The sequence below is a fragment of the Lithobates pipiens genome, unplaced genomic scaffold, assembly GCF_037356315.1.
Source record: "Lithobates pipiens isolate NorthernLeopardFrog02 unplaced genomic scaffold, aLitPip1_a1.2 Scaffold_16, whole genome shotgun sequence".
NCBI classification, from domain to species: domain Eukaryota; kingdom Metazoa; phylum Chordata; class Amphibia; order Anura; family Ranidae; genus Lithobates; species Lithobates pipiens.
Window position 1 is genome coordinate 604,687,642 of NW_027507748.1, and position 22,745 is coordinate 604,710,386.

A 22,745-nucleotide genomic window follows, 5' to 3' on the forward strand; every position below is an offset into this window, starting at 1 on the left:
TGAGTCAGAGCGATGTCATTTTCCAGGAGATGATGGGCCCAGGTCTGAGGCTCTCCTTGCAACAGGGAAATAACAAATCTCCCTTTGGTAGCTTCCAAGGAAAAAGTTCTGGGCTGGAGAGCGAAGTACAGCTGGCAAGCATTGCGTAAGGACCCGGAACTTGGAACGATCTCCCGGGAATCTCTCAGGAATAAGTACCCTTGGTTCTGGTGGAAGCATCATAACAGCAGGCTGGGAGGTGGGTTGAGCTGGAAGAGTCGGAGGTACTGCGACCGTGGGACTGGAACTGGAAAGATGTTGAACCTGCTCCTCCAATCTGGTATATCCTTCCTGGAGAGACTTTACAGCCTGAGTGAGAGCCGCAAGATGCGAACAGATCTCCTTCATAGCAGAGGCTTCTTCCGCAGGCTCAGTCATGGCTGTTTGTACTGTTAGGTACCTGGGTGGTGAGCCTGACTTGATGGAAGAAGACCTCTCTGGTTCAAGTCCCACTGGAATGAGAACAGTGGTAACGTGAGCGCAGCGGGGTAGGAGCGTCTGAGCTGGATGCAGCAGCTGATGCAGGCAGGGTAGGTGATCCTCCAGACGGCTGGAACCGCAGGAACTGGTAGAGGCTGGAGGCAGCTGGCAGAGCTGGCAGCAGCAGGCAGGGCAGGAGGTCCAACAGCAACCGGAATGGGAGAAGGTCCTGGATGGCAGCAGCGGATTCTGGAAGGACTCAGAACGCTAGGCACAAGCAAAGGTTGGTCAGGCAAGCCGGGTCAAGCAGACAGTTAATCAGGCAAGAACGGTAGGCAAAGGCACAGTCACTAGCAAGCAAAGGTTCAGCAGCAAATAAGCAGTCCTTAGCAGAGTCAGGCAGGCCGAGATAGGGGCAGGAGAGATCAGCAGAGTCAAGCATGAGCCGGGTCGGTAACGGTAATCAACAGACAACAGACAGGTAGCAGGGTTTTCAGGTACTAGCTGCAGACAAACAGCACGGAACATATGCAGCTGTACCTTTAAATAGGGCCACTGGCGCCAAACCGCGCTAGAGCGCACACACATGTGCGGACGCTGCGTGCGTGCGCCTGAGGTGCACACTGACGCACACACGCCCCGATGCCCTGGCTGCCTAACGGCGTGTGTGCGCATGCGCGCACGGCGATTCGCTCGCACAGCGCGAGCAGAGCCCTGACAGGGAGTAACGTCAACGAATGAAGCCAGAAGTGAAAAGGATTTCTTCACTTCTGGTTTTGGTGCTGTATTTTCCTGCTGTGTACTGGCCAGGGATGCAGCCAATCAAATAGATCTGTGTTTGATCAGCTACCTTGGAGGGAATGTCTCCATCCATATGAATCCTCATAGGTAATTGGGCATATATAAAGGGAGGAAGCAGGGACCACAATAGTGTAACTCCGTTTTTTTTCCGTTTAAAATAATTTAATAAAAAATGATCAAACTCACATGTACAAAGAACATAAGCGCTTTTTCAATAAAATCTCAGGCTGCAGTGAAGTCCCGACGCGTTTCGTCATGAGCAGACGTCATCTGGGGTACAACTTCAAGGCAGCCCTCCAGTTTATATAACCAGACCCCCAATCAGGCATAGATTTCGTCCATCAGTGTCACCACACATCACTTCCGGTATCCCAATATGGCCGCCGGCGTGCGTTCCACGCCTCTTTTTAATAATATAAAAGGTCTAGTCAAATAACTGGTACTTCCCATATTTGTATGTGTGTAGGACGAACGATTATGAAGGCCCGACATACAGTGGTGTGAAAAAGTGTTTGCCCCCTTCCTCATTTCCTGTTCCTTTGCATGTTTGTCACACTTAAGTGTTTCGGAACATCAAACCAATTTAAACAATAGTCAAGGACAACACAAGTAAACACAAAATGCAATTTGTAAATGAAGGTGTTTATTATTAAAGGTGAAAAAAAATCCAAACCATCATGGCCCTGTGTGAAAAAGTGATTGCCCCCCTTGTTAAAACATACTATAACTGTGGTTGTCCACACCTGAGTTCAATTTCTCTAGCCACACCCAGGCCTGATTATTGCCACACCTGTTCACAATCAAGGCATCACTTAAATAGGAGATGCTTGACACAGTAAGGTCCACCAGAAGATCCTTAAAAGCTACACATCATGCCGAGACCCAAAGAAATTCAGGAACAATTGAGAAAGAAAGTAATTGAGATCTATCAGTCTGGAAAGGGTTATAAAGCCATTTCCAAAGCTTTGGGAATCCAGCGAACCACAGTGAGAGCCATTATCCACAAATGGCGAAGACATGGAACAGTGGTGAACCTTCCCAGGAGTGGCCGGCCGCCCAAAATTACCCCAAGAGCGCAGCGACGACTCATCCAAGAGGTCACAAAAGACCCCACAACAACGTCCAAGGAACTGCAGGCCTCACTTGCCTCAGTTAAGGTCAGCGTTCATGCCTCCACCATCATGAACAGACTGGGCAAAAATGGCCTGCATGGCAGAGTTCCAAGGAGAAAACCACTGCTGAGCAAAAAGAACATCAAAGCTCGTCTCAATTTCTCCACAACACATCTTGATGATCCCCAAGACTTTTGGGACAACATTCTGTGGACCGATGAGACAAAAGTGGAACTCTTTGGAAGGTGTGTGTCCAAGTATATCTGGCGTAGAAGGAACACTGCATTTCATAAAAAGAACATTATACCAACAGTAAAATATGGTGGTGGTAGTGTGATGGTCTGGGGCTGTTTTGCTGCTTCAGGACCTGGAAGACTTGCCGTGATAAAAGGAACTATGAATTCTGCTGTCTACCAAGAGATCCTGAAGGAGAATGTCCGACCATCTGTTTGTGTACTCAAGCTGAAACGAACTTGGGTTCTGCAGCAGGACAATGATCCTAAACACACCAGCAAGTCCACCACCGAATGGCTGAAGAAAAACAAAATGAAGACTTTGGAGTGGCCTAGCCAAAGTCCTGACCTGAATCCTATTGAGATGTTGTGGTATGACCTTAAAAAGGCCGTTCATGCTCGAAAACCCTCTAATGTAGCTGAATTAGGACAATTCTGCAAAGATGAGTGGGCCAAAATTCCTCCAGGACGCTGTAAAAGCCTCATTGCACGTTATCGCAAACGCTTGGTTGCAGTTGTTGCTGCTAAGGGTGGCCCAACCAGTTATTAGGTTTAGGGGGCAATCACTTTTTTACACAGGGCCATGATGGTTTGGATTTTTTTTCACCTTTAATAATAAACACCTTCATTTACAAATTGCATTTTGTGTTTACTTGTGTTGTCCTTGACTATTGTTTAAATTGGTTTGATGTTCCGAAACACTTAAGTGTGACAAACATGCAAAGGAACAGGAAATGAGGAAGGGGGCAAACACTTTTTCACACCACTGTACATCATCTCAATATTTTTCAGAAATGCATAGTATCGTCTTATATCTTCCAGCCGGTCGTCAGAACCGGCGGAAGTAAGGTGGGTGTCTTAACGTCACTTCCGCGTATCTCAACAGCGGAATCGAACGTCCTGGGGCACGTCATCAACGTCCAAAAAATTCTCTTAGCGATTCAGGTGTGCCATTCCATAGGAGGAGGATGTCGTCTATATATCTTGCCCACAGAACCAACGAAGGGCTATGATGGGCATAGACGACATCCTCCTCCCACTTTGCCATGAATAAATTGGCGAGACTGGGGGCGAATTTAGCCTAAATTCGCCCCCAGTCTCGCCAATTTATTCATGGCAAAGTGGGAGGGGGATGTCGTCTATGCCCATCATAGCCCTTCGTTGGTTCTGTGGGCAAGATATATAGACGACATCCTCCTCCTATGGAATGGCACACCTGAATCGCTAAGAGAATTTTTTGATATCTTGAACCATAATGATAGGGGTATCTCATTATCACTTGAGATGAGTACCTCTAAGATCAACTTTTTGGATCTAGAAATTGAAATAGCGAATAATAAATTTGTGTTTAAAACACACTTTAAAGAGACAGATCGGAATAGCTTCATCCCCCTTGATAGTTGCCATCATAGAGCCTGGCTCAATTCGGTTCCACGAAGTCAGTTTTTACGCCTTCGGAGAAACTGTACAGACCTAGATACATTCAAAATACAAGCGGGAAACCTCAAACAAAAATTTGAAGACAAGGGGTATGATAGTGTAATTTTGGATAGGGAAATATGCAAAGTCGCGGAAATTAACAGAGAGGACCTCATTGTTGAGAGAACACAAAGCGAACCTGATGACACTTACAGATGGTCTATGCTAACAACGTTTTCATCACAACACAGACAGATTAAATCTATCATAAATAGACATTGGAGTATATTAAAGAATGATTCTGTTTTAGGCCCCAAGCTACCTGAACAAGCTAAAGTACTTTTCAGGGGAGTTCCATCTCTACAGAATAGTATAGCCCCCAATATCTTAGATCCACCTAATCGTCCATCCTTTTTTCATAACATGACGGGTTTCCACCCCTGTAAAAAGTGTAGTGTATGTAGATATAATACCTTGGGGAGACGTAAAGCTACTGAATTTACATCTACAATTACCAACAAGATACATGTTATTAAGCCGTTTTGTACTTGTGATACCAAGTATGTGGTATACTTAATCACCTGCCCATGCGGCAAGCAATATGTAGGAAGGACAATTAGGACATTTGCAATCAGGGTGGGTGAACATATATCTCTTATCAAAAGTAAAGACTCAAAACACACCGTCCCTAGACACTATAAGCAGTGTCATAACAGTGATCCTACTGGAACAGAGTTTTTGGTTATTGATAAGTATACGCCACCCTGGAGGGGGGGTGCCATGACTAGGGGCGTATCCAGATTAGAAACCTACTGGATATATACCATTAAATCCTACTTCCCGTTTGGTTTAAGCGTGGAGTGGGATATTGATGCATTCATTGATGATGGCCGATGTTTGTCTGTGATACCTTTTACATCTATATATTTTCCTCTTTCCCTCTTCTTTTGGTTATATATGGTGGTAATATGTGGGGAGAATGTACTTTAGGATTATTATTATGTGATTAAAAGCGATTAAGGTTTGGTCCACCTAATATGTCAGAACATATGACTTTCGGTCTCCTTTTGATTGGGCCATAATACCAACAGAACTCCATTTTTGAGTATATATATGCCCTTGGGGTTAAGTCTCTTTATATATATTTTAAAAATTGAAAAAAAAAATTTCGGTTTATATTTTTAGGTATATTATAATAACTTCCTTATAAGATTTGGTTGGGTAAAACCATTGGAAACAGTCTTTGTAAATTTGCCTTTTTAACTTATTATTCCTGTCAAGTATGGTTAGATAAGCTAATATGCAACTACGGGCACTGTGTCATTTATTTGATGTAGCGTCCGTGCATTTAATGTCTTTTTATTTACAAATTTTATATATTTTATCAATTTTTGTTATGAATTTTTTTGAGCGATGCGTATTAGATGTATCCCTTTGCGCAGAGTACATACTCTGTTTTTCTTATTAATATGCATAGTAGATTCGTTGTATCCTGTATGGATCTGTATTCTACCTTAGATATGGGGTGGCGTTTTTCGTTATACTTTATTTGTTAGTTCGGGGACACGGAAGTGACGTTATGGCACCGGGATGTTGATATGCGTCTGCACTCCATTGGACGAAGTTGGTGCGTTACAGGCCGCCCATTTCCGTTTGTGAGATACGCGAAGGTTACGTTTACCTTACTTCCGCCGATGTAAAAAGATCGGCTGGATAGTTTATATGGTTTACGCCTGCGTTCCATTCGGACGTTGATGACGTGCCCCAAGACGTTCGCTTCCGCTGTTGAGATACGCGGAAGTGACGTTAAGACACCCACCTTACTTCCGCCGGTTCTGACGACCGGCTGGAAGATATAAGACGATACTATGCATTTCTGAAAAATATTGAGATGATGTATGTCGGGCCTTCATAATCGTTCGTCCTACACACATACAAATATGGGAAGTACCAGTTATTTGACTAGACCCTTTATATTATTAAAAAGAGGAGTGGAACGCACGCCGGCGGCCATATTGGGATACCGGAAGTGATGTGTGGTGACACTGATGGACGAAATCTATGCCTGATGTCTGGTTATATAAACTGGAGGGCTGCCTTGAAGTTGTACCCCAGATGACGTCTGCTCATGACGCAACGCGTCGGGACTTCACTGCAGCCTGAGATTTTATTGAAAAAGCGCTTATGTTCTTTGTACATGTGAGTTTGATAATTTTTTATTAAATTATTTTAAACGGAAAAAAAACTGAGTTACACTATTGTGGTCCCTGCTTCCTCCCTTTATATATGCCCAATTACCTATGAGGATTCATATGGATGGAGACATACCGTAGAGGAAATAGCCATATTTGTGAAAGTCTTCCAGAAAAGGGTAACACCGAAAAAGCTTATGTACACCTACAAGCATATATGATCCTCCAAATATAATTTTGAGCAGGATCCATTAAGTTTGGTAAGCCCCCATTTCATGTGGTGGAGGGTTCACGCGGTGATTGTGCGATTATTTCTTGGGGAAGGTGTAGGACTATTTACACTTCATCGTACTATACACAGAAAATTTGGAGAACTTTTTTCTTGTTTTCACGTTGTTTTATATATTTTCTATATATATTTCTTTGGACATTTCAGTTTTGTTCATCATACTTAGCAAAGAGTGTTTAATGTATTTATCAGTTTGCACAGTTTAATGTATGCATCGGTTACATTGGTCACATTGTAATGTGGTAAAAACAAATAAGCGCTACACTGTTTTTTACAAAATTTATTATGTCACATTTGCACACCTGGATGTTGTGTTAGCTGCTGTTTGTATATTGTTTGCACATTTGAATAGCGCAGTGTTTTTGTTCTTTTAAAATACCTTGGAGGGAAGACAAGGGATTAGGGTCCTATAAGACCCCGGATCTCGCCATAACAAATACCTGTCACTGCCTAAGCTATCACAAGGAATGTTGTTTATCCCTTATGATAAAAATAAAGTTGAATAAAAAAAATGTGCTTACATACAAATGCAAACATGCAGGTCCTGTACTCATATGTAAACAGTGATTGTACTACATATGTGGGGTATTGCTATCAGCGACAGAGTAAAAGCAATAATTCTAACACCAGTGCTTATGTTTAATTTCAAACTGGAAACCTGCAAAGGCTCTTAAAGCTTTGCCTATATGGATAATACTACTGTAGTGTGTTATTTCATTTTAAATCTCTACATCTTGACATTATTTACTTGACACAACCCCATCTTTTATATTTTATAAAAAATGTGTATTATATATATTTTGCAGTAAAATTCATTCTCATATTTTATTCCTGGAAATATGTATTTCATAAAGAGTTGCATGCATATCATCCAAATAAAAAAAGCAACTACTGTCTGTTTTTTCGCTACAAGGCCTCTTCTTCATAAAATCAATATTATTCTGGGGATTTGTGTAATTTTATATGCAAAAAGTTCAGATTTTAACATGTGCAAAAAAATTCAACCATTGTTCTAAAGCAGGGATCTCTGAACTGTGACACTGATGATGGGGCACTATTCTTCCCATTGACACTCATGATAGGGCACTATTCTTCCCACCGATACTGATGATGGGGCACTATTCTTCCCACTGTCACTGATGATGGGGCACTATTCTTCCCACCGACACCAATGGCGGGACACTATTCTTCCCACTGACACTGATGATGGGGCACTATTCTTCCCACCGATACTGATGATGGGGCACTATTCTTCCCACCGATACTGATGATGGGGCACTATTCTTCCCACTGACACTGATGATGGGGCACTATTCTTCCCACCAATACTGATGATGGGGCACTATTCTTCCCACTGACACTGATGATGGGGCACTATTCTTCCCACCGACACTGATGATGGGGCACTATTCTTCCCGCTGACACCAATGATGGGACACTATTCTTCCCATTGACACCAATGATGGGGCACTATTCTTCCCACTGACACCAATGATGGGGCACTATTCTTCCCACAGACACCAATGACTGGACACTCCTCTTACTGACCACCAACACTGAGGACATGTTCTTTACCTATAATGTTGGGCATGAGACATTTTCTACCATCACTGGCCACAACCTGCCACTGCTAAAGTCCGAAGGATAATAAACGTGCCATCTGAGAAGTTTGGAAAGCCCTTCTCTAGAGAAGAGTTGGTTCCAGGGATGTAGGAAGGACTGGGCAGAGAGTTGAGGAATGAATGGGTATCATAGAACATGTAATGGATAATAAGTCTCATGGCGTTTCCAGCCACTAGGGTTGCTGTTGTAGAGTTGTGCTGCTTTCAACTTAACCTTCGTCCATCAGCTACACACAGTACACCTAGCTAATACGCATGCGCGTTATCGCTCGACAAGGCTGCTCGCCTTACATGACGTCGTAACACGCCCCACGTGGTCAGACGTACATCGTTGAGTTGAGAAGGCGCGTAGCGTACACCGTGCAGACGTACAGGGTAGCCGCCGGAAGCGGGTCGGTGCGGACGGTTTTCTGGTTGGGTTGGTCTCTGTTTAGTTTAGAAACTGGAGAAAATGGCGGTAGAGTCGCGGGTGACGCAGGAGGAGATTAAGAAAGAACCGGAAAAACCGATAGACCGGGAGAAGGTGAGGAGGGGTGTGTGTGCTGCAGCCGGGAGAAGAGCCGGACACTGAGGCCCGGGCGGGCCGTGTATGGAGCTCGTATGAAGTGAGGATGGAGGGGCTCGTGGACTTCTCTGGGGGGGCTGATCATTGTAGCATTGATCATTGCATCTCTCTATACCTACTGACAGAGGTGCTTCACCCCAAATAACTCCCATTTGCCCCTATTTCAAAAACCCCATGAAGTCTACAATGTTCCCTCTGGAAGCACGTGTGCACACGTGCTTTGGGTCTGGGAGGCCTGGCAGAGATCCCACTCGCTGTGTGTGTCTGTGTGGGGTTCCCTGTCTACCTAAACACTCCACAGCCCCGTCCCCGCACTGTGTACCCATGTACGAGATCTCACCTACTTCCTTCTGGGGTGACTACGTCACACTCTGAGGCGTGCAGGGTCTCAGCTGACAGACACCCATGGTGTGCATGTATGCAGCCCAGTTATGTCCTCTTCCCCATGGTGAGGATCTTTTTGTTGTTATCCTCTTCCCACCGTGTGCATTAATGTGACCTTGGCAGAAGGGCTTTAACAATGTCTGTGACGTGCAATTTGAGCCATTCATTTTGTATGGATCAAGCCACACCGCATCCACACCAGAATAGCGCGTGACCCTTTTTTTTCTCCCTGCGCCAGAATCTGATTGCATGGGTGTTTACGTTCCCATTCAGGAATTCGCAGTGATTTGTGAGCTGTTGGTGTGTTAACATTGACACCCGCAGCAGATCACATGAATGTTGTGCGATTCCAAAGTGGTGCTGCAAAAGCACAGGATTTGCTGCGTTTTCGCACCGCATATATGTGACCTCCAAGGCTGAAGGATAAGTTCATCTTTGGGAGCATGTTGCATGTTTCCCTGCATACATCAAGCATTCGAAAACACTGATCTTGGTGTTTTGAATTTGTAAGGGCAGAGGGGGATTTCATGTTTTATAGACCCCAGATCTCTCAATAAGGTGTACCTGACACTTGCCTATTGCTTTCACAAGGATGTTTACTTTCCTTGTGACAATAAGGCCCCTTTCACACTGGGGTGGCGCCTTCAGTAAAGCCACGCTTTGCTGTCGTATTTGCCTGCTAGCAACCAAAAAAGGTTTAAAACCACCCACAAAGCGCTTTGCCTGTGGTATAGCTGTGCTGTCCCATTGCTTTCAATGGGCAGGAGCGGTGTGTATACACCGCTCCAAAGATGCTGCTGCTAGCAGGACTTTTTTTACGTGCCATGCCAGAACACCTCTCCAGTGTGAAAGCCCTCGGGTGTGTGACAGCAGTGGTCCTCTCCGTTGTCACACCCATGGTTTTCCAAATGTACAGAAGTAATGATTACATATTGGAGATCTGCAGCTCTGACTCAAAGGGGTTGTGTGGGGCACTTTTACTGTTTATCTTAAATGTTTCCTATGTTGGGACACTGCTATAGCTGATCTGTTACCTGTCTTCATTCCAGACGTGTCCCCTACTTCTAAGGGTGTTCACTACAACCAATGGGAGGCACCACAGACCGGATGAGTTTGCACGAGGAAATGTCCCATCCAGTGAATTGCAGATTTATACATGGTAGGACCATCTTGACCTTCTTTTCAGTATAGATGAGCTGCACCTAATGCATTTGTTTTTAACAAAAAAACAGGTTTAATTTGGATTTTTTTTTTTATTTTATCTTGAGCTTCAAGAGCACCTGTGCCGAGGCTGCAGACATTAAATGTTTTCTATGTTCTTTACAAGCGGTGAAAGAGCTCTAGCCACCTGCCGACCCACTCACAGTAAACATACTGCGGGAGGGTGTCAGGCACAGTCGCATACATATACGTAACCTACCTTTGTCTGGATTTGGGGCACAATTGCACCCGCTGCCAACCCGTACTGTGCTTGGACACTGCATCAGTTTGACAGCAGATTTCAGCTAGGTCAGAAAGGTAAAGCAGCACACTTTATACCAGGGGTGTCCAAACTTTTTTTCAAAGGGGGCCAGATTTGATGAAGTGAACATGCTTGAGGGCCAAACATTTTGTCTGATATTCTTTAAACCATTAAAATTCGGTCTAAGTGTGTTTGTCCGAGCACAAATGCACGACCCAACAAGAATTCTCTTGCTTTTGTGCTGTGTGTGGTGAATATATGAGCTCAGGTGTGTTATTTGGATATACCGTATTTAATCGGCTTATACCACACACCTTTCCTTTAAAAAGGAAGCCTCAGGGAAAAAAAAACTTACATTTTAAATAAAGACCTGTGAAGCAAAATAAGGGTCAGTGCCCATCTGCAGCCCCCAGCATATTGCCATGAATGCAGCCTGATTCATGTCCTCTGCAGCCTTGGAGGAGACAGGGAGGGGGCGGGATGAGCGCCGACAGACATACAGGAGAAACTCCTGTTTCTATCGACGGCCTCTTTAATTGAAAGTCCCGCCTCCTGTGATGGACAAAACAGTTGTCCAATGGCAGCGTAGGAGACGGGACTTCCTTTTACACAGGACACTGTGTAAACAGGATATACTCCTGTATCCACGGCACTCGTCCCGCCTCTTCCATGGCAGCCAGCATATCTTTCTTTTGTGGCCCTCAGTGCTTGGGGATTCGTTGGGGGCCACAAAAGATATGTCAACGTTACCAGGTGGGCCGTCCGAAACCGGAACGCAGGCCGCGATTGGCCCGCGGCCGGACTTTGGACATGCCTGCTTTATACATTTTGTAGGCACACAGTTACCCCCTTGATTGCCCCTAGATGTTAACCCCCTTCCCTGCCAGTGTCAATAGTGTCGGTGTATAGTATTACTAATCATTTGCTGATCACTGCCATTACAGTATACTTTTTTTATAGCTGTGTAAATTTCCAGTAACAAAGCAGTATTTATTTTTTTCTGTTATATAGCGCAAAACATAAACCCAGAAAGTTCTATTTTTGTGGAAAAAAGATAAATTTTAATTTGCGTACAATGTCGAATGATTGGCAGTTAAAGAAGCGCAGTTATGAATAGCAAAAAATGCTCTGGTCATGAAGGGGGTAAAACCTTCCGGAGGTCAAATGGTTAGAAGAAGCCATCGTTGACCTCTCTAGCTGCATGTACTGTGAAGTAATTCATCCTTTAGTGCTCATGCGCACGGACGTTTTAAAAAACTGGCTGCAAAGCTAGCTCCGATGCCTGGAAAAATCGTTGTTAAAAACGTGATTTTTACCGCGTTTTGCATTGGCGTTTTTGCGCGTTTTTTAGCGTTAAGTAGCGTTTTTTTAAGAAACACATCTCTTGGCTATAGCACTCAGAAAACAAAGAAAATATGTTGCGCGTTTATGCGCGTTTTTGCGCGTTTTCCCGCGATTCGCGTTTTTACAGCTCTAGCTCCACGCCACGGAACGCACTGGTCCTGGGTTTTTTTTACAGCTTAAAAACGCCTATGCCATTTGCAGCTCAAAAACGCCTAGGTGGGCATGAAGCCATAGACTAACATGGACAGCCGTTTTTAAGCTGCAAAAAAAGCTAAAAAAAGTGGCTGTAAAAACGTCCGTGTGCATGAGGCCTTAGGATTCCAGCAGGCATTCTAAAGTTGGCCTTGCCGCAGCATACCCCATGTTTACATTGGTAGGGAGCCAAGATTCTGCTCTTGTTAGACCGTAAAGAATCTGAATTTAGTGCCCCTTGTGACTTATGAAAATGAATTTCTCACCAATTCCCATAGCCTCAGAGGTGGATGAGAGTTTAACGTGTGTCTAATGCTTACTCCCTTTCTGCCCGTTTGCTGTGGCATTTGACTCGGTTTTTTTTTTAAATCAAAAAAACATTTATTGAGCATAGTAGAAAAGGGACAACATAAACACGTGTAGGGTGCAACATGCACCATATACAAGGATATAACAGCTGTTGGCAATGTGTTACAAGTATCACATAACCAATATTATGGTGTGTTCAATGAAATGAAGGGCCCAGAAAATGGGGGGCCATAGGTGGACATTCAGTATATTCTGTAAGGGGCCGCCCAGAGGACGCAAGTAGGGATCCGCCAGCCGTGGCTGGAGACCTCCAATCTGCCCGCGAGGACCTGGGACTTGGACCAATTGATCTGCAATCCTGAATATTTCCCAAACTGCTCAATCAGCCGCAGAGCCGCCACAAGGGAGGGGCCTGAGTCCTCTAGGTAGAGTAACATGTCATCCGCATAAAGACTTAGGGTTTCCGTAAAGGGGGCCTGAGCGTAGACCTTTGATGTGTGGATGGTCCCGGATGGCAATAGCCAGCAGCTCGAATGCCAGGGCGTATAGAAGGGGGGGGGACAGTGGGAACCCCTGGCGAGTACCCCAAGACAGGGGGAAAGGGTCAGATCCTGCTGTTGATCTGGGCAGTGGGAGCCCGGTAGAGAAGCTGGAGCCACTTAATGAATTTAGGGCCGAAGCCAAATCTGTTCAAGCATTCCCATAGGTAGCGCCATTCAACGGAGTCAAACACTTTGCCGCGTCCAGGCTCACCACTACCCGTGATCCAGTGTTGTCATGGGTGGCCTGCAGGTTCACGAAGAGCCTGCAGGGGTTGAAGGCGGTATTCTTATTGGGCATGAACCCAGTCTGGTTTGGGTGGATCAGGCTAAAAATAACTTTAAGCCGCAGGGCCATAATTTTAGCTAGGATTTTTATATCCAGTTGCAGGAGGGATATGGGGTGGTAGGACTCCGGGTAAAGAGGGTCTTTGCCATGTTTAGGGATGAGGACAATGAGGGCCTCTCCCATGGAGGCAGGGAGAGACGCTGTATCAAACGTAGGTGTAGAGTGTGAGCAGTTCCAAGATTAGGACTTCTTGGAATTGGGTGTAAAACTCCAGGGGCAACCCATCTGAGCCCGGTGCCTTGGAGGTTGGGAGTTGGGCGAATGCCTCAGCAATGCAGTCAGAGGTGATGGGGGCTTCTAGGAGGGACTTTTGAGCCTGATTGAGAGTGGGGAAACGGACGCTGTGGAGGAACTGGGCAAGCTCGGTCTGTGTGCGCCATGTAGTAGGGGCGTATACTAGTGTGGAGTAAAAGAGTTTAAATTCCTGCACCACCGAATCTGGGTCAGAGATCACGTCTCCAGCTGCAGTTCGGAGCCGGACCACTACAGGGGTGCTATGGTCCAGGTGGGCCATATAGGCTAACAAATTTCCCGCTCGCCGTGTTGGAAGGTGCGTTGTTTACGAAAGAACATGCCCTGTTTCGCCTTCTCATAGTGTAGATGATTAGTTAGCCTAGATTGTAGACGGAGTTAAGAGGCGTTGGTCTGTGAGGGGTCTGCTACAAACAGTTGTTCGAGGGAAATTCAGCCTTTCCTCGGCTTGTGTCAGTACCAGCTTGGAGGTGGCCTTGTGTCTGTTTATGCGCGCAGACAGGATCAGTCTGGCGTGGAGCTTAAACGCTTCCCACACTGAACCCGTGGGCGTAGACCCCAGGTTTGTACGGAAGAAGTGAGCCCATTCCCTTTGCATATCTTTCATCCCCGGCAGTATTGTAAACCAGATCGTATTCAGTCTCCAGGTTGCGGGGAGGTGCGGCCGAAGGCAGCCGCAATGTCAGCCAATATGGAGAATGATCCGATAGTACCCTGGTGTCAAAGCCCATGTCCAGTAGGTCAGGCAGCAGGGCGGGGGAGAGTAGGGCCATGTCAATACAAGACATGGCCCGCCGCGAGGGGGTAAAACACGAGAGCTTTTTTGGTCAGGTATTTGTCTCCAAGGGTCCGTCATGGCCAGCTCCGATGCAAACTTGCCGAATCTAGTGGTGCAGAGGGAGGGGGACGTCTGGTCAGTCACACCGAGCCTATATAGGCTAGGATTGAGTGTCATGTTGAAGTCGCCAATCCAGAGTACGGGCACCGTGGGGAATTTGGTCGTAAAGGTGAACCCGTCCTGTAGGGCATGAAATTGGAAAGGTGGCGGGATGTAGAACGCCATAATGAGTGCCTCCAGTCCACCTACGGTGGAATGGAGGAACAGGAACCGACCCTGTGGGTCCGACTGCAGGTTCATGGAACTGTACAGTATGGCAATACCTCGCGAGCTGGAGGTGTAAGGAGCGCTGTACATCCAGCCCACCCAGGGTTTTTTAAGTGCCCGCTAGGAATGACCCGTTAGGTGAGTCTCAACCAGGACTGAGATGTCCACTCGCAGGCACTTAAGGTGAGTAAGGACACCCAGGCGTTTGGGTTTGGCGCCAAGGCCCCTGATGTTCCAGGTAGCTATTTTAAGTGCAGCCATGAGACATCCAGATGGGTATAGACCCGCAGTCGGCTCCAACAGTGAGAGTCCCAGGCAGATACAGTACAACAGCACCCCCGAGACCCATCCAGGCAGTCCCCCAACATATCAAGAACACAATGCAGGTATAGTAACAGCTGTAAACAGAGCAGTACACAAAGCATATAAACTTTTATAACAGTGCCTACACTGGACCAGCATGGCATAACATCAAAACAGTCACTCGCCACAGCCATGGTAGTGACAGCTGGCCAGGGAAACATAACATTATTGGGCGGAATTATAAGGAACTGCAGGGCACACGGTGTGGTAAATTATAAGGCGTGCAGTGATCAGAGTGAGAGTCTTCTAGACATCTGAGAGACCAGGGGGGTAGGGAATGTGGGGGGTTCCAGGAGGTATAGGGTGAGGGAAGGTGAGGAGGAGAGTCGTCCTATCGGGTATGCTGGGGGCAAGCATGCAAACAAAGAATCCACATGGCTGCGGGGGGCCCGCACAGGTGGTAGGATGAAGGAAGACCGGGGAGGGCGAGGGCAAGGAGAAGCAAAGTCAAATACCAGGAGTGGAGTATCAGTCATTGTCCTCCAGTGTATCTCGTAGCAGCCGCCGGGGAGTATAGGGGATGTGTAAATAGGATTAAGCGGAGCCCGCCGCCTCTTGTCAAGCCCGCCAAGACAGGTCGGCCACGGGGTCATATGGATAAAAGTTATCAGAGGGTCCGCAGGGCACAGAGTATAAGGCAGTTAAGGATGGAAAGTCAAATGCGCCAACACTGAGTTGTTCTCTGGGACAGGGAATTCCCGCACCGCCGGGGAAGGCAGTTTGGGGGAGCGGGGGGAAGAGAGGGCAATCCGGGGATGTAAGCAAAAACAATGAGCAGTTACGGGTGAATGGTCCAGGTCCCCCAGCGCCGAGCGTACTGGTTGTAGAGGGGCAGGAGTGGCAGTGATGAGCGGGGTCCTCAAAGAACTGCGTCTTGCCATCACGGGTCACCCGGAGCCGAGCAGGGAACAGCATCGTGTATGGTAGATGGTGGATGCGAACCTGGCTTCCATGAATTGCGCCCGCTTCCTCTGAACCTCAGCGGAGAAGTCCGGGAACACTGCGACCATTGCTTTATCAACCGGTATATTTCCCAGTTCTCGGGTGAGGCGAAGCACGGTGTCCCGGTCTCTGTAGTTGAGCAATTTAGCGATGAAGGTCCGTGGGGGTGCGCCTGCCGGCGGAGGACCGGCTGCTAGGCGGTGGGCCCTCTCTATCACGAACGTGGAGGAGGACTCCCTGCTGAAGGTTTTGATAAGGTTTTCCAGGTAAGTAGGGGGGTCGGCGCCCTCAGACTGCTCCGGAGACCCACGAACCGGAGGTTGCACCTTCGGAGCCTATTTACCATGTTGTCTTGCTTGTGAAGAACGGCACTGAGCTGATGTTGCAATCGCTCCACGGAGGTCTGCAATGGAGGGATGTCCGCCTCCACGTGGCTCACCCGTCTCTCAGTCTCGGTCACCCTGTCCTTCAGCCTCTGCAAATCTTGCCGGATGTGGGATATATCGATTTTCACCTCCTCGATCTTTGTGGTGAGTGCGGTTTGGCACATGGAGATGGCCTCCAGGATTTTAGCGGTGTCGTTGGAGGGAAGCTCCTCCGCGGTCCGAGCAGCGCTGGCGCCATCTTCCTCCTCCGCATCCTTGCCCTCATGGTGATGCTTGGCTACAGCCTCGGAGGCCCGCTTTGGTGGTGACATGAGCGGATTAAGCGTAGGTCCCTCAAGTGTCATTGCGGTAGGATGCAGGTGAAAAACCCCCAAAGGATAGGGTAAAAGGATAGTCTCAGACGGAGCACTCACTCTGCACGTCCTACACCATGAAGCTCCAGGCTACTCCAATTTGACTGGGTCTTAAAAGCAAAGCTTGCAGGATGGGCCTCTGATCATGTGACCACTGTGATCAGAAGTCGCAGTAACCATTGGATTGGGAGCCCATTCCACAGGTTCCCAAACTTAAATGGTGGCAGAGATCTGTGTGCGACAGCTCAATCACTGTACTCGGAGTGTACAGTGAATGCACTCTTGGCACAGAGTCAACTTTAATGTGTAAAGTACAGGTTCACTTTAATGCACTTACAATAATGAAACACTTCTGTTTATAAATTGAACCTCACCAAGGTAACAATATTGTAGGAATGCTTTCCATCAAGTACTTAGTGTTGTAGACACCTTAACATAAACAGTGACCAACTATGCAGGATCGATCCAACCGCTGAATGGTGGTTGTGCAGACATGCAAGGTTAGGCCGCGTACACACGCGGGGACTGTTCGCTCAACTTTGTCCGTCAAACAGTTTCAGCGGACAGTCCGCTCAAAATTAGCATGGACGGACTTGCCCACACACGACGAACGAACAGTCCGCTGAAACCGTGCGCGATGACGTGAACGGCACGTACGACGGGACTAGAAAACGACGTCCTATACACTGCAATGCAACCTTCGGCGTGTAAATTCTTTCTGAGCATGTGCGAGACTTAGTTTGACGAACAAGCCTACACACGGGCGGACTGTCCGCTCAAACCAAGTTTCAGCGGACAGTTTTTCGGAATTTCCGAAAAACTTTGTTCGTCAGACTGTCCGCTGAAACTGTCCGCTGAAAGCCCACACACGAGCGGACTGTCCGCCGAAACACTGTTCAGCGGACAAAGTTGAGCGAACAGTCCCCGCGTGTGTACGCGGCCTTACACTTCGCCTAAACATCACATTTATGCTTGAATTTGGGTAGCAGTAGCACCCTAAAGTATGTATCATTTAAGATGAAATTTTTCTTGTCTTTGTTTTCAATAGGATGGATGCTACTTTGAAAGAATTAACCAGCTTGGTAAAAGAAGTTTATGGAGATGCCCGTAAGAAAGGCACACATTTCAGCTTTGCTATTGTTTATCCAGATCTGAAGCGACCCAGCTACAGGTATATGTGGCTTTTCTTTTATTTGTGAAACAAATGTTTAAGTTTGTTTAGAGAAGATCAAAATGTGATGCCTCATATCTGAATTTGAAATCTCATTATTTGTAATGCAGAATGTAAAGGGGGGGGGATGGGGAACACTTGTATCGTAAGAGTTTTTGCTATATGATGCAAATTGAAATGCAAGCGCTAAGTCAGCTCTCCCTATTCCATAGGAAAAAGGACCAGTTGGTCCTCTGTTCCCTGTTACTGCTGAGGTAGTCATTCAGTCAGTTTTCGTTGTGTAAATCCCAACTCCATGAAAATGAAGAAAATTCACCCCTGCCATGAGGTCCACCCCACTACAGGGGTTAAATGTTAGGCCTCATGCACCCTGGACATTTTTACAGCCTTTTTTTTTTGCATCAGACTTTTATTTTCTGCAGCCAATAAACTCCCCAGCATGTTATCCTATGTGTCCATGCACACACAGGCTGTTATTTGCAGGGGCGTTTTTTGGCTGGGAAACCCATCCCCCGTACTAGCGTGTTTAGAGAGGAGTTTAACTGTAAAAACGCTCTCTAACTCTGGGAAAAGCTTAAAGTGGCTAATCTGCTTTTATCAGCCAAAGGCTTTTGTAATAGTATAATTTTGTTTAAAAATCTGAAACGCTACTGCAAACATGCTGATAAACACAGCGACAGCTTTCTACAGCTAATGCTACTGGTGGCTTTATAATGTCTAGTGTGCATGAGGCCTTATGTCAAGGGGACTGGAGAACAGACTTGCCTTTCACCCTGCTCAAGCACTCTCCTCCTCCGCCTAAAGCTCTGGTCTGTGGGCGGAGCCTCTGCATCACCCCGTGGAATGCAGAAACTTTAAATTCGTATGTTTAGGAGGCTGGAGTGCAAACGAAGTAGGTTAGAGTAATTTTCGGGGACTGGTCACGGTGTGGGAGCGAGATTGCTAGAGCAAGAATTTCTCCTGAATCCTCTTCCTCTGGAATGAGCATTTTATCCCTTGCAGTGCAGGATTAATAATTTTTTTTTTCATGAAATTGTGCTCTATATTTTTGTATTTTACAACATATTGAAAAAGTTGGCTACTACCCCCATCTATAACTGGCCTTTGCAGCAAGGAGCATTGGAGGGTAACATATATGTCAAGGAAAATTCCAAGCTCTATTTACCGACCAGCCTGCGACCAATCAAATTGACCAAACAGTATGCCTTACAAAGGGGGGGTTTAGTTGGCACATTTGCAAATGCAAAAGCTACAGGCACTGTCAAGGCACGCTTTACTTGTAGTCCCTACCTCGTGACTTTTAAGAGGCTCCACAGTGGAAGAGCATGCATTCTGGTGGATAGAGGGCAGATGGGCTTGAAGGAGCCCACCCCTCAAAGGTACAGGGACATACTTGAGCCCCAGCACTTAGCCCTGTGGCTACAAAGGTGACAGTGCGTTATCTGTCCAATATGTCAACAGTGAAAAAAGTTAGCCACCGGCTTTTGCAGCAAGGAGCATTGGAGGGCAACATATGTTAGAAGAAAAAAAGCCATGGAATATTCCAAGCTCTACTACTATATTGGTCAGGAAACAATGGGTGCTAGAAGATGATCAAAAGCTTTTATACACACCTGACCATCCTACCCTTATGTCTAAAAGTTTTTTTTTACCCCCAATATGAATTTGGGTTCAGACTTTTCCAATAAAGGGTACTGCTAATTCTCAGGTATGGAGGGAGAGGGGGGGTGGGGGATGTCTGTGCTGGTCACTAGGCAGCTGCCTTTTTGCTATTGAAAGCCTGACATTGCAGATCATTGGGAGGAGTAGCTTTTGAAAATAGAAATATAGGGTTTGTTCTTAGTGGAAGATCCATTACTCTGTCATTTCATTTGCTGCTTATAATGAAATTAATATTGTGGCTGGGAAAAGCAACAATATAACCTCAGGAAATAATTTCTAGTTGGTGTATGTGGGATTTCTTCCAGTCTCGGCCTTTTAAAATGCTTCGCCCTTCCTGTTTGTACTTGTGTGAGATCCTGGATATCTGTCTAAAATATTAGTCTACCTGCTGCTTGTACTGTACTGATGTATTTCTGTTTCTAGGATAAAGGAGATTGGAAGCACAGTTTCTGGAAGGAAAGGATCAGAGGATTCGCTCACATTACAGTCACAGAGGTTCCAGATTGGAGATTATTTAGACATTGCAATAACCCCTCCCAACAGAGCCCCACCCCCATCTGGGCGTATGAGACCGTACTGATCTAAAATTGTGGGATTGTTTTTATGGACTTTTTCCCTTTTTATTACATTTCCCATTGTTTTGTTCATTTGCTGGTGAATAGCAGCTCTCTGTAATCTTCCCCCCCCCTTTATAAAGTTTTTGTTAACAAACAGTACCTTGTTTCTGTTGTCCCATCATATTGTTACATGTTGACACATCATAATCCCAGGTATAGAGCAAGCAGGGCTGCTAAGACAGTACAGCCAGGTCTTATGTACTGGACCCAGGCCCCATCAGTTCAAAAGGAGGGGCCCGGGCACCTACTTGGCAGGAGTGGTCCTAGCACGTGTGCCCCTTCCATCTGCTGTCTGGGCCCCCGTGTGCCCCTCCTCAGCTCTTTCCTCTCCTGACTGCAGCTGCTATGGGTACATGGGGAGGTTTCAGGATAGAGCGGGGGAAGGGGTGGAAAATGTAATTTACTGGCCCCTTTCTTGAATGAAAACTGAGCAAACTGTAGCAATTACTCCTGTGTCTATTAATCGCTGTAGCATAGTTTACTATGCTTCAGTTTGTGAATGAGCAGGAAGCCTCAGAGCACTTCCTATTCACCTGTGCAGCTGAGGCTGCAAGGCTGGGGGAGGCCCTGGCAGGTACGCTGTATGAGGCCTCATGATTTCTAACGGCAGCCCTGAGAGAGAGTTTAGACCTCTGTAGTACCTTCTCCATCCCTGCCTCTTTGTCTCTGATTTAAGGGGAGTGGGGGATACTAATATTTAAAGCCTGAGCCTCTGATTGGCTGCCTGCAGCCTTTTATTATTGGTTGAATGTGAGAAGGTATCTCTGACTAATGTAGTCGGAGAGATCTCAGATTCAACCAATAATAAAAGTCTGTGAGTAGCCAATCAGACGCTCAGGCTGTGAGTGGAGGAACGCTTTGCCACGGCCACAGTTTAATACTGTACTAGTGCAAGAGAGTGCTAAAAGTCCATGGGTTAGGGGGTTCAAATGACTTGCCTTTTTCCAGGCGTTGACAACCCTCACAACGCCACTGCCTGTCAGTCTGTTAGCAGGGCCTGGCATACAGTGAGAGTTGGCAAAAAACTAGATGAGGTGGGGCAGGAGCTGCCAAAGTTACCTTTGCCTATTAACAAGCTGGCGGTTGGTTGCTAGGCAGCCGATTGCCGGCTTGTTAATTGGAAAGGTTAACTTTGGCAGCTCCTGCTCCCCTGTCCAGTGCTGTAAGTCTATCTGCATTCTAAATTTAGTGAAAGTGTCATTCATTGATATTTACTTGACACTTAAATATCTCCAAAGGCGTTGTTTAAAAATTTCTACTGGTTACCGGTTTTGAGTTAGAGGAAGTCTTTTGCTGGCATTATTACACTTGCTCTGATAGCCGTGATACCTTGCATGTGGTTTGAACACAGTTTACATATGTGGGTGCAACATGCGTATGTGTTCATTCCCTCACTCGACTTCTTACCTCTTGGGACAGCATTGGATCATCTCTGCCACTATTGGTGGATCCAGTAAGCCACGGTGATGACCGGGAGGGGTTTGGCACCTCTCCTGCTGCTGAAGAAAGTGATCTTGGGGCGAATCCGGCGTGGAGACCACTTTTACCCTAAAGAGGACCACCCGCCCGGTGAAGAAAATACCGGGGTTATGGCACCTATCTGCTGCCGTAACAACTGTATTTAATGTCAGAGTAGCGACGTAAATCCAGTGGGCGGTCTGGAAGTGGTTAATATAGCATTACAATATTTGCGTAACAAAGCAGTAATGTGTATAGTACATATAATAGACAATCATATTTTATCCTTATTTTATTAGTTAGGCCAATGAAATATGCTGAAACCTCATCTTATAATTTACCAAAAGAATTTGGGTAATTGTGTGTTTTGTGCCCCCCAAAATTCACTTTTTAATGTTTTTTTACAGAAATTGTTTCCCAAACCTATGCAATATCATGCGACACAAATTGGAACTACTATTTTATGGTTTACGGTGTCTGCTTTCAGAAAATATATAATGTTTGCGAGGTTTTATATAATCTCCAGACCTAAAATCACTTTTTAAACACGTGCTAAGAACTCTAAAATGTTGACTCTAAAAAGGTTAAAGGGGTTGTAAAGCTTCATGTTTTTTCACCTTAATGCATCCTATGCATTAAGGTGAAAAAACACCTTGCACTCTCCGGGCCCCCGTTTTACTTGCCTGAGCCCTGAATCTCTGTGGGCGCGGTCCCGCGTTGCTTCCCCCAGCTCCTGTGGGCTCTTCATTGGATGATAGCAGCGCAGCCATTGGCTCCCGGTGCTGTCAATCAAATCAATGATGTGGCATGCTGGGGGGCGGGGCAAAGTGATACTCGGCAGCTATGGCTGCCGACTATCACATGGGAGCATGCCCACAAGCTAACCCCCTTGGGAGTTTGCTTCCCAGAGAGGAGAGGAGCAGAGACAACCACCGAAGGTCCCCAGAAGAATGAGGATCAGGGCCACTCTGCAAAACAAGCTGCACAGTGGAGGTAAGTATGACATGTTTGTTTAAAACAAAAAAAAAAAACCTATACAACCCCTTTAAAGAATACATTCACTTTTGAGATATATATATTATATGGACACGGGCACAATTTTCATACTTTTGGCTCTATTCCACCAGGGAAAAAAAAAAAAAAACCATCCAAATGAATTTGAAGT

General features: G+C 46.2%; 1 protein-coding gene across 1 annotated transcript; it reads left to right on the forward strand.

Moving 5' to 3' along the window:
* Positions 1-8,443: 8,443 nt before the first annotated feature.
* On the forward strand, positions 8,444-20,221 carry SAP18 (Sin3A associated protein 18). The gene is made up of 4 exons (XM_077484010.1): positions 8,444-8,650; positions 10,126-10,235; positions 17,721-17,843; positions 19,929-20,221. The coding sequence occupies exons 1-4, from the start codon at positions 8,579-8,581 to the stop codon at positions 20,083-20,085; spliced, it is 462 nt and encodes a 153-aa protein (XP_077340136.1). The 5' UTR covers positions 8,444-8,578; the 3' UTR covers positions 20,086-20,221.
* Positions 20,222-22,745: the final 2,524 nt, after the last annotated feature.

What these genes read in the sequence shown, in the direction of transcription:
- SAP18 (XM_077484010.1), top strand. Translation starts at nt 8,579, where the DNA reads ATGGCGGTAGAGTCGCGGGTGACGCAGGAGGAGATTAAGAAAGAACCG. An exon ending in AACCGATAGACCGGGAGAAG is followed by an intron (nt 8,651 to 10,125) that starts GTGAGGAGGGGT and finishes TCTTCATTCCAG; the next exon opens with ACGTGTCCCCTACTTCTAAG. An exon ending in CTGAAGCGACCCAGCTACAG is followed by an intron (nt 17,844 to 19,928) that starts GTATATGTGGCT and finishes TTCTGTTTCTAG; the next exon opens with GATAAAGGAGATTGGAAGCA.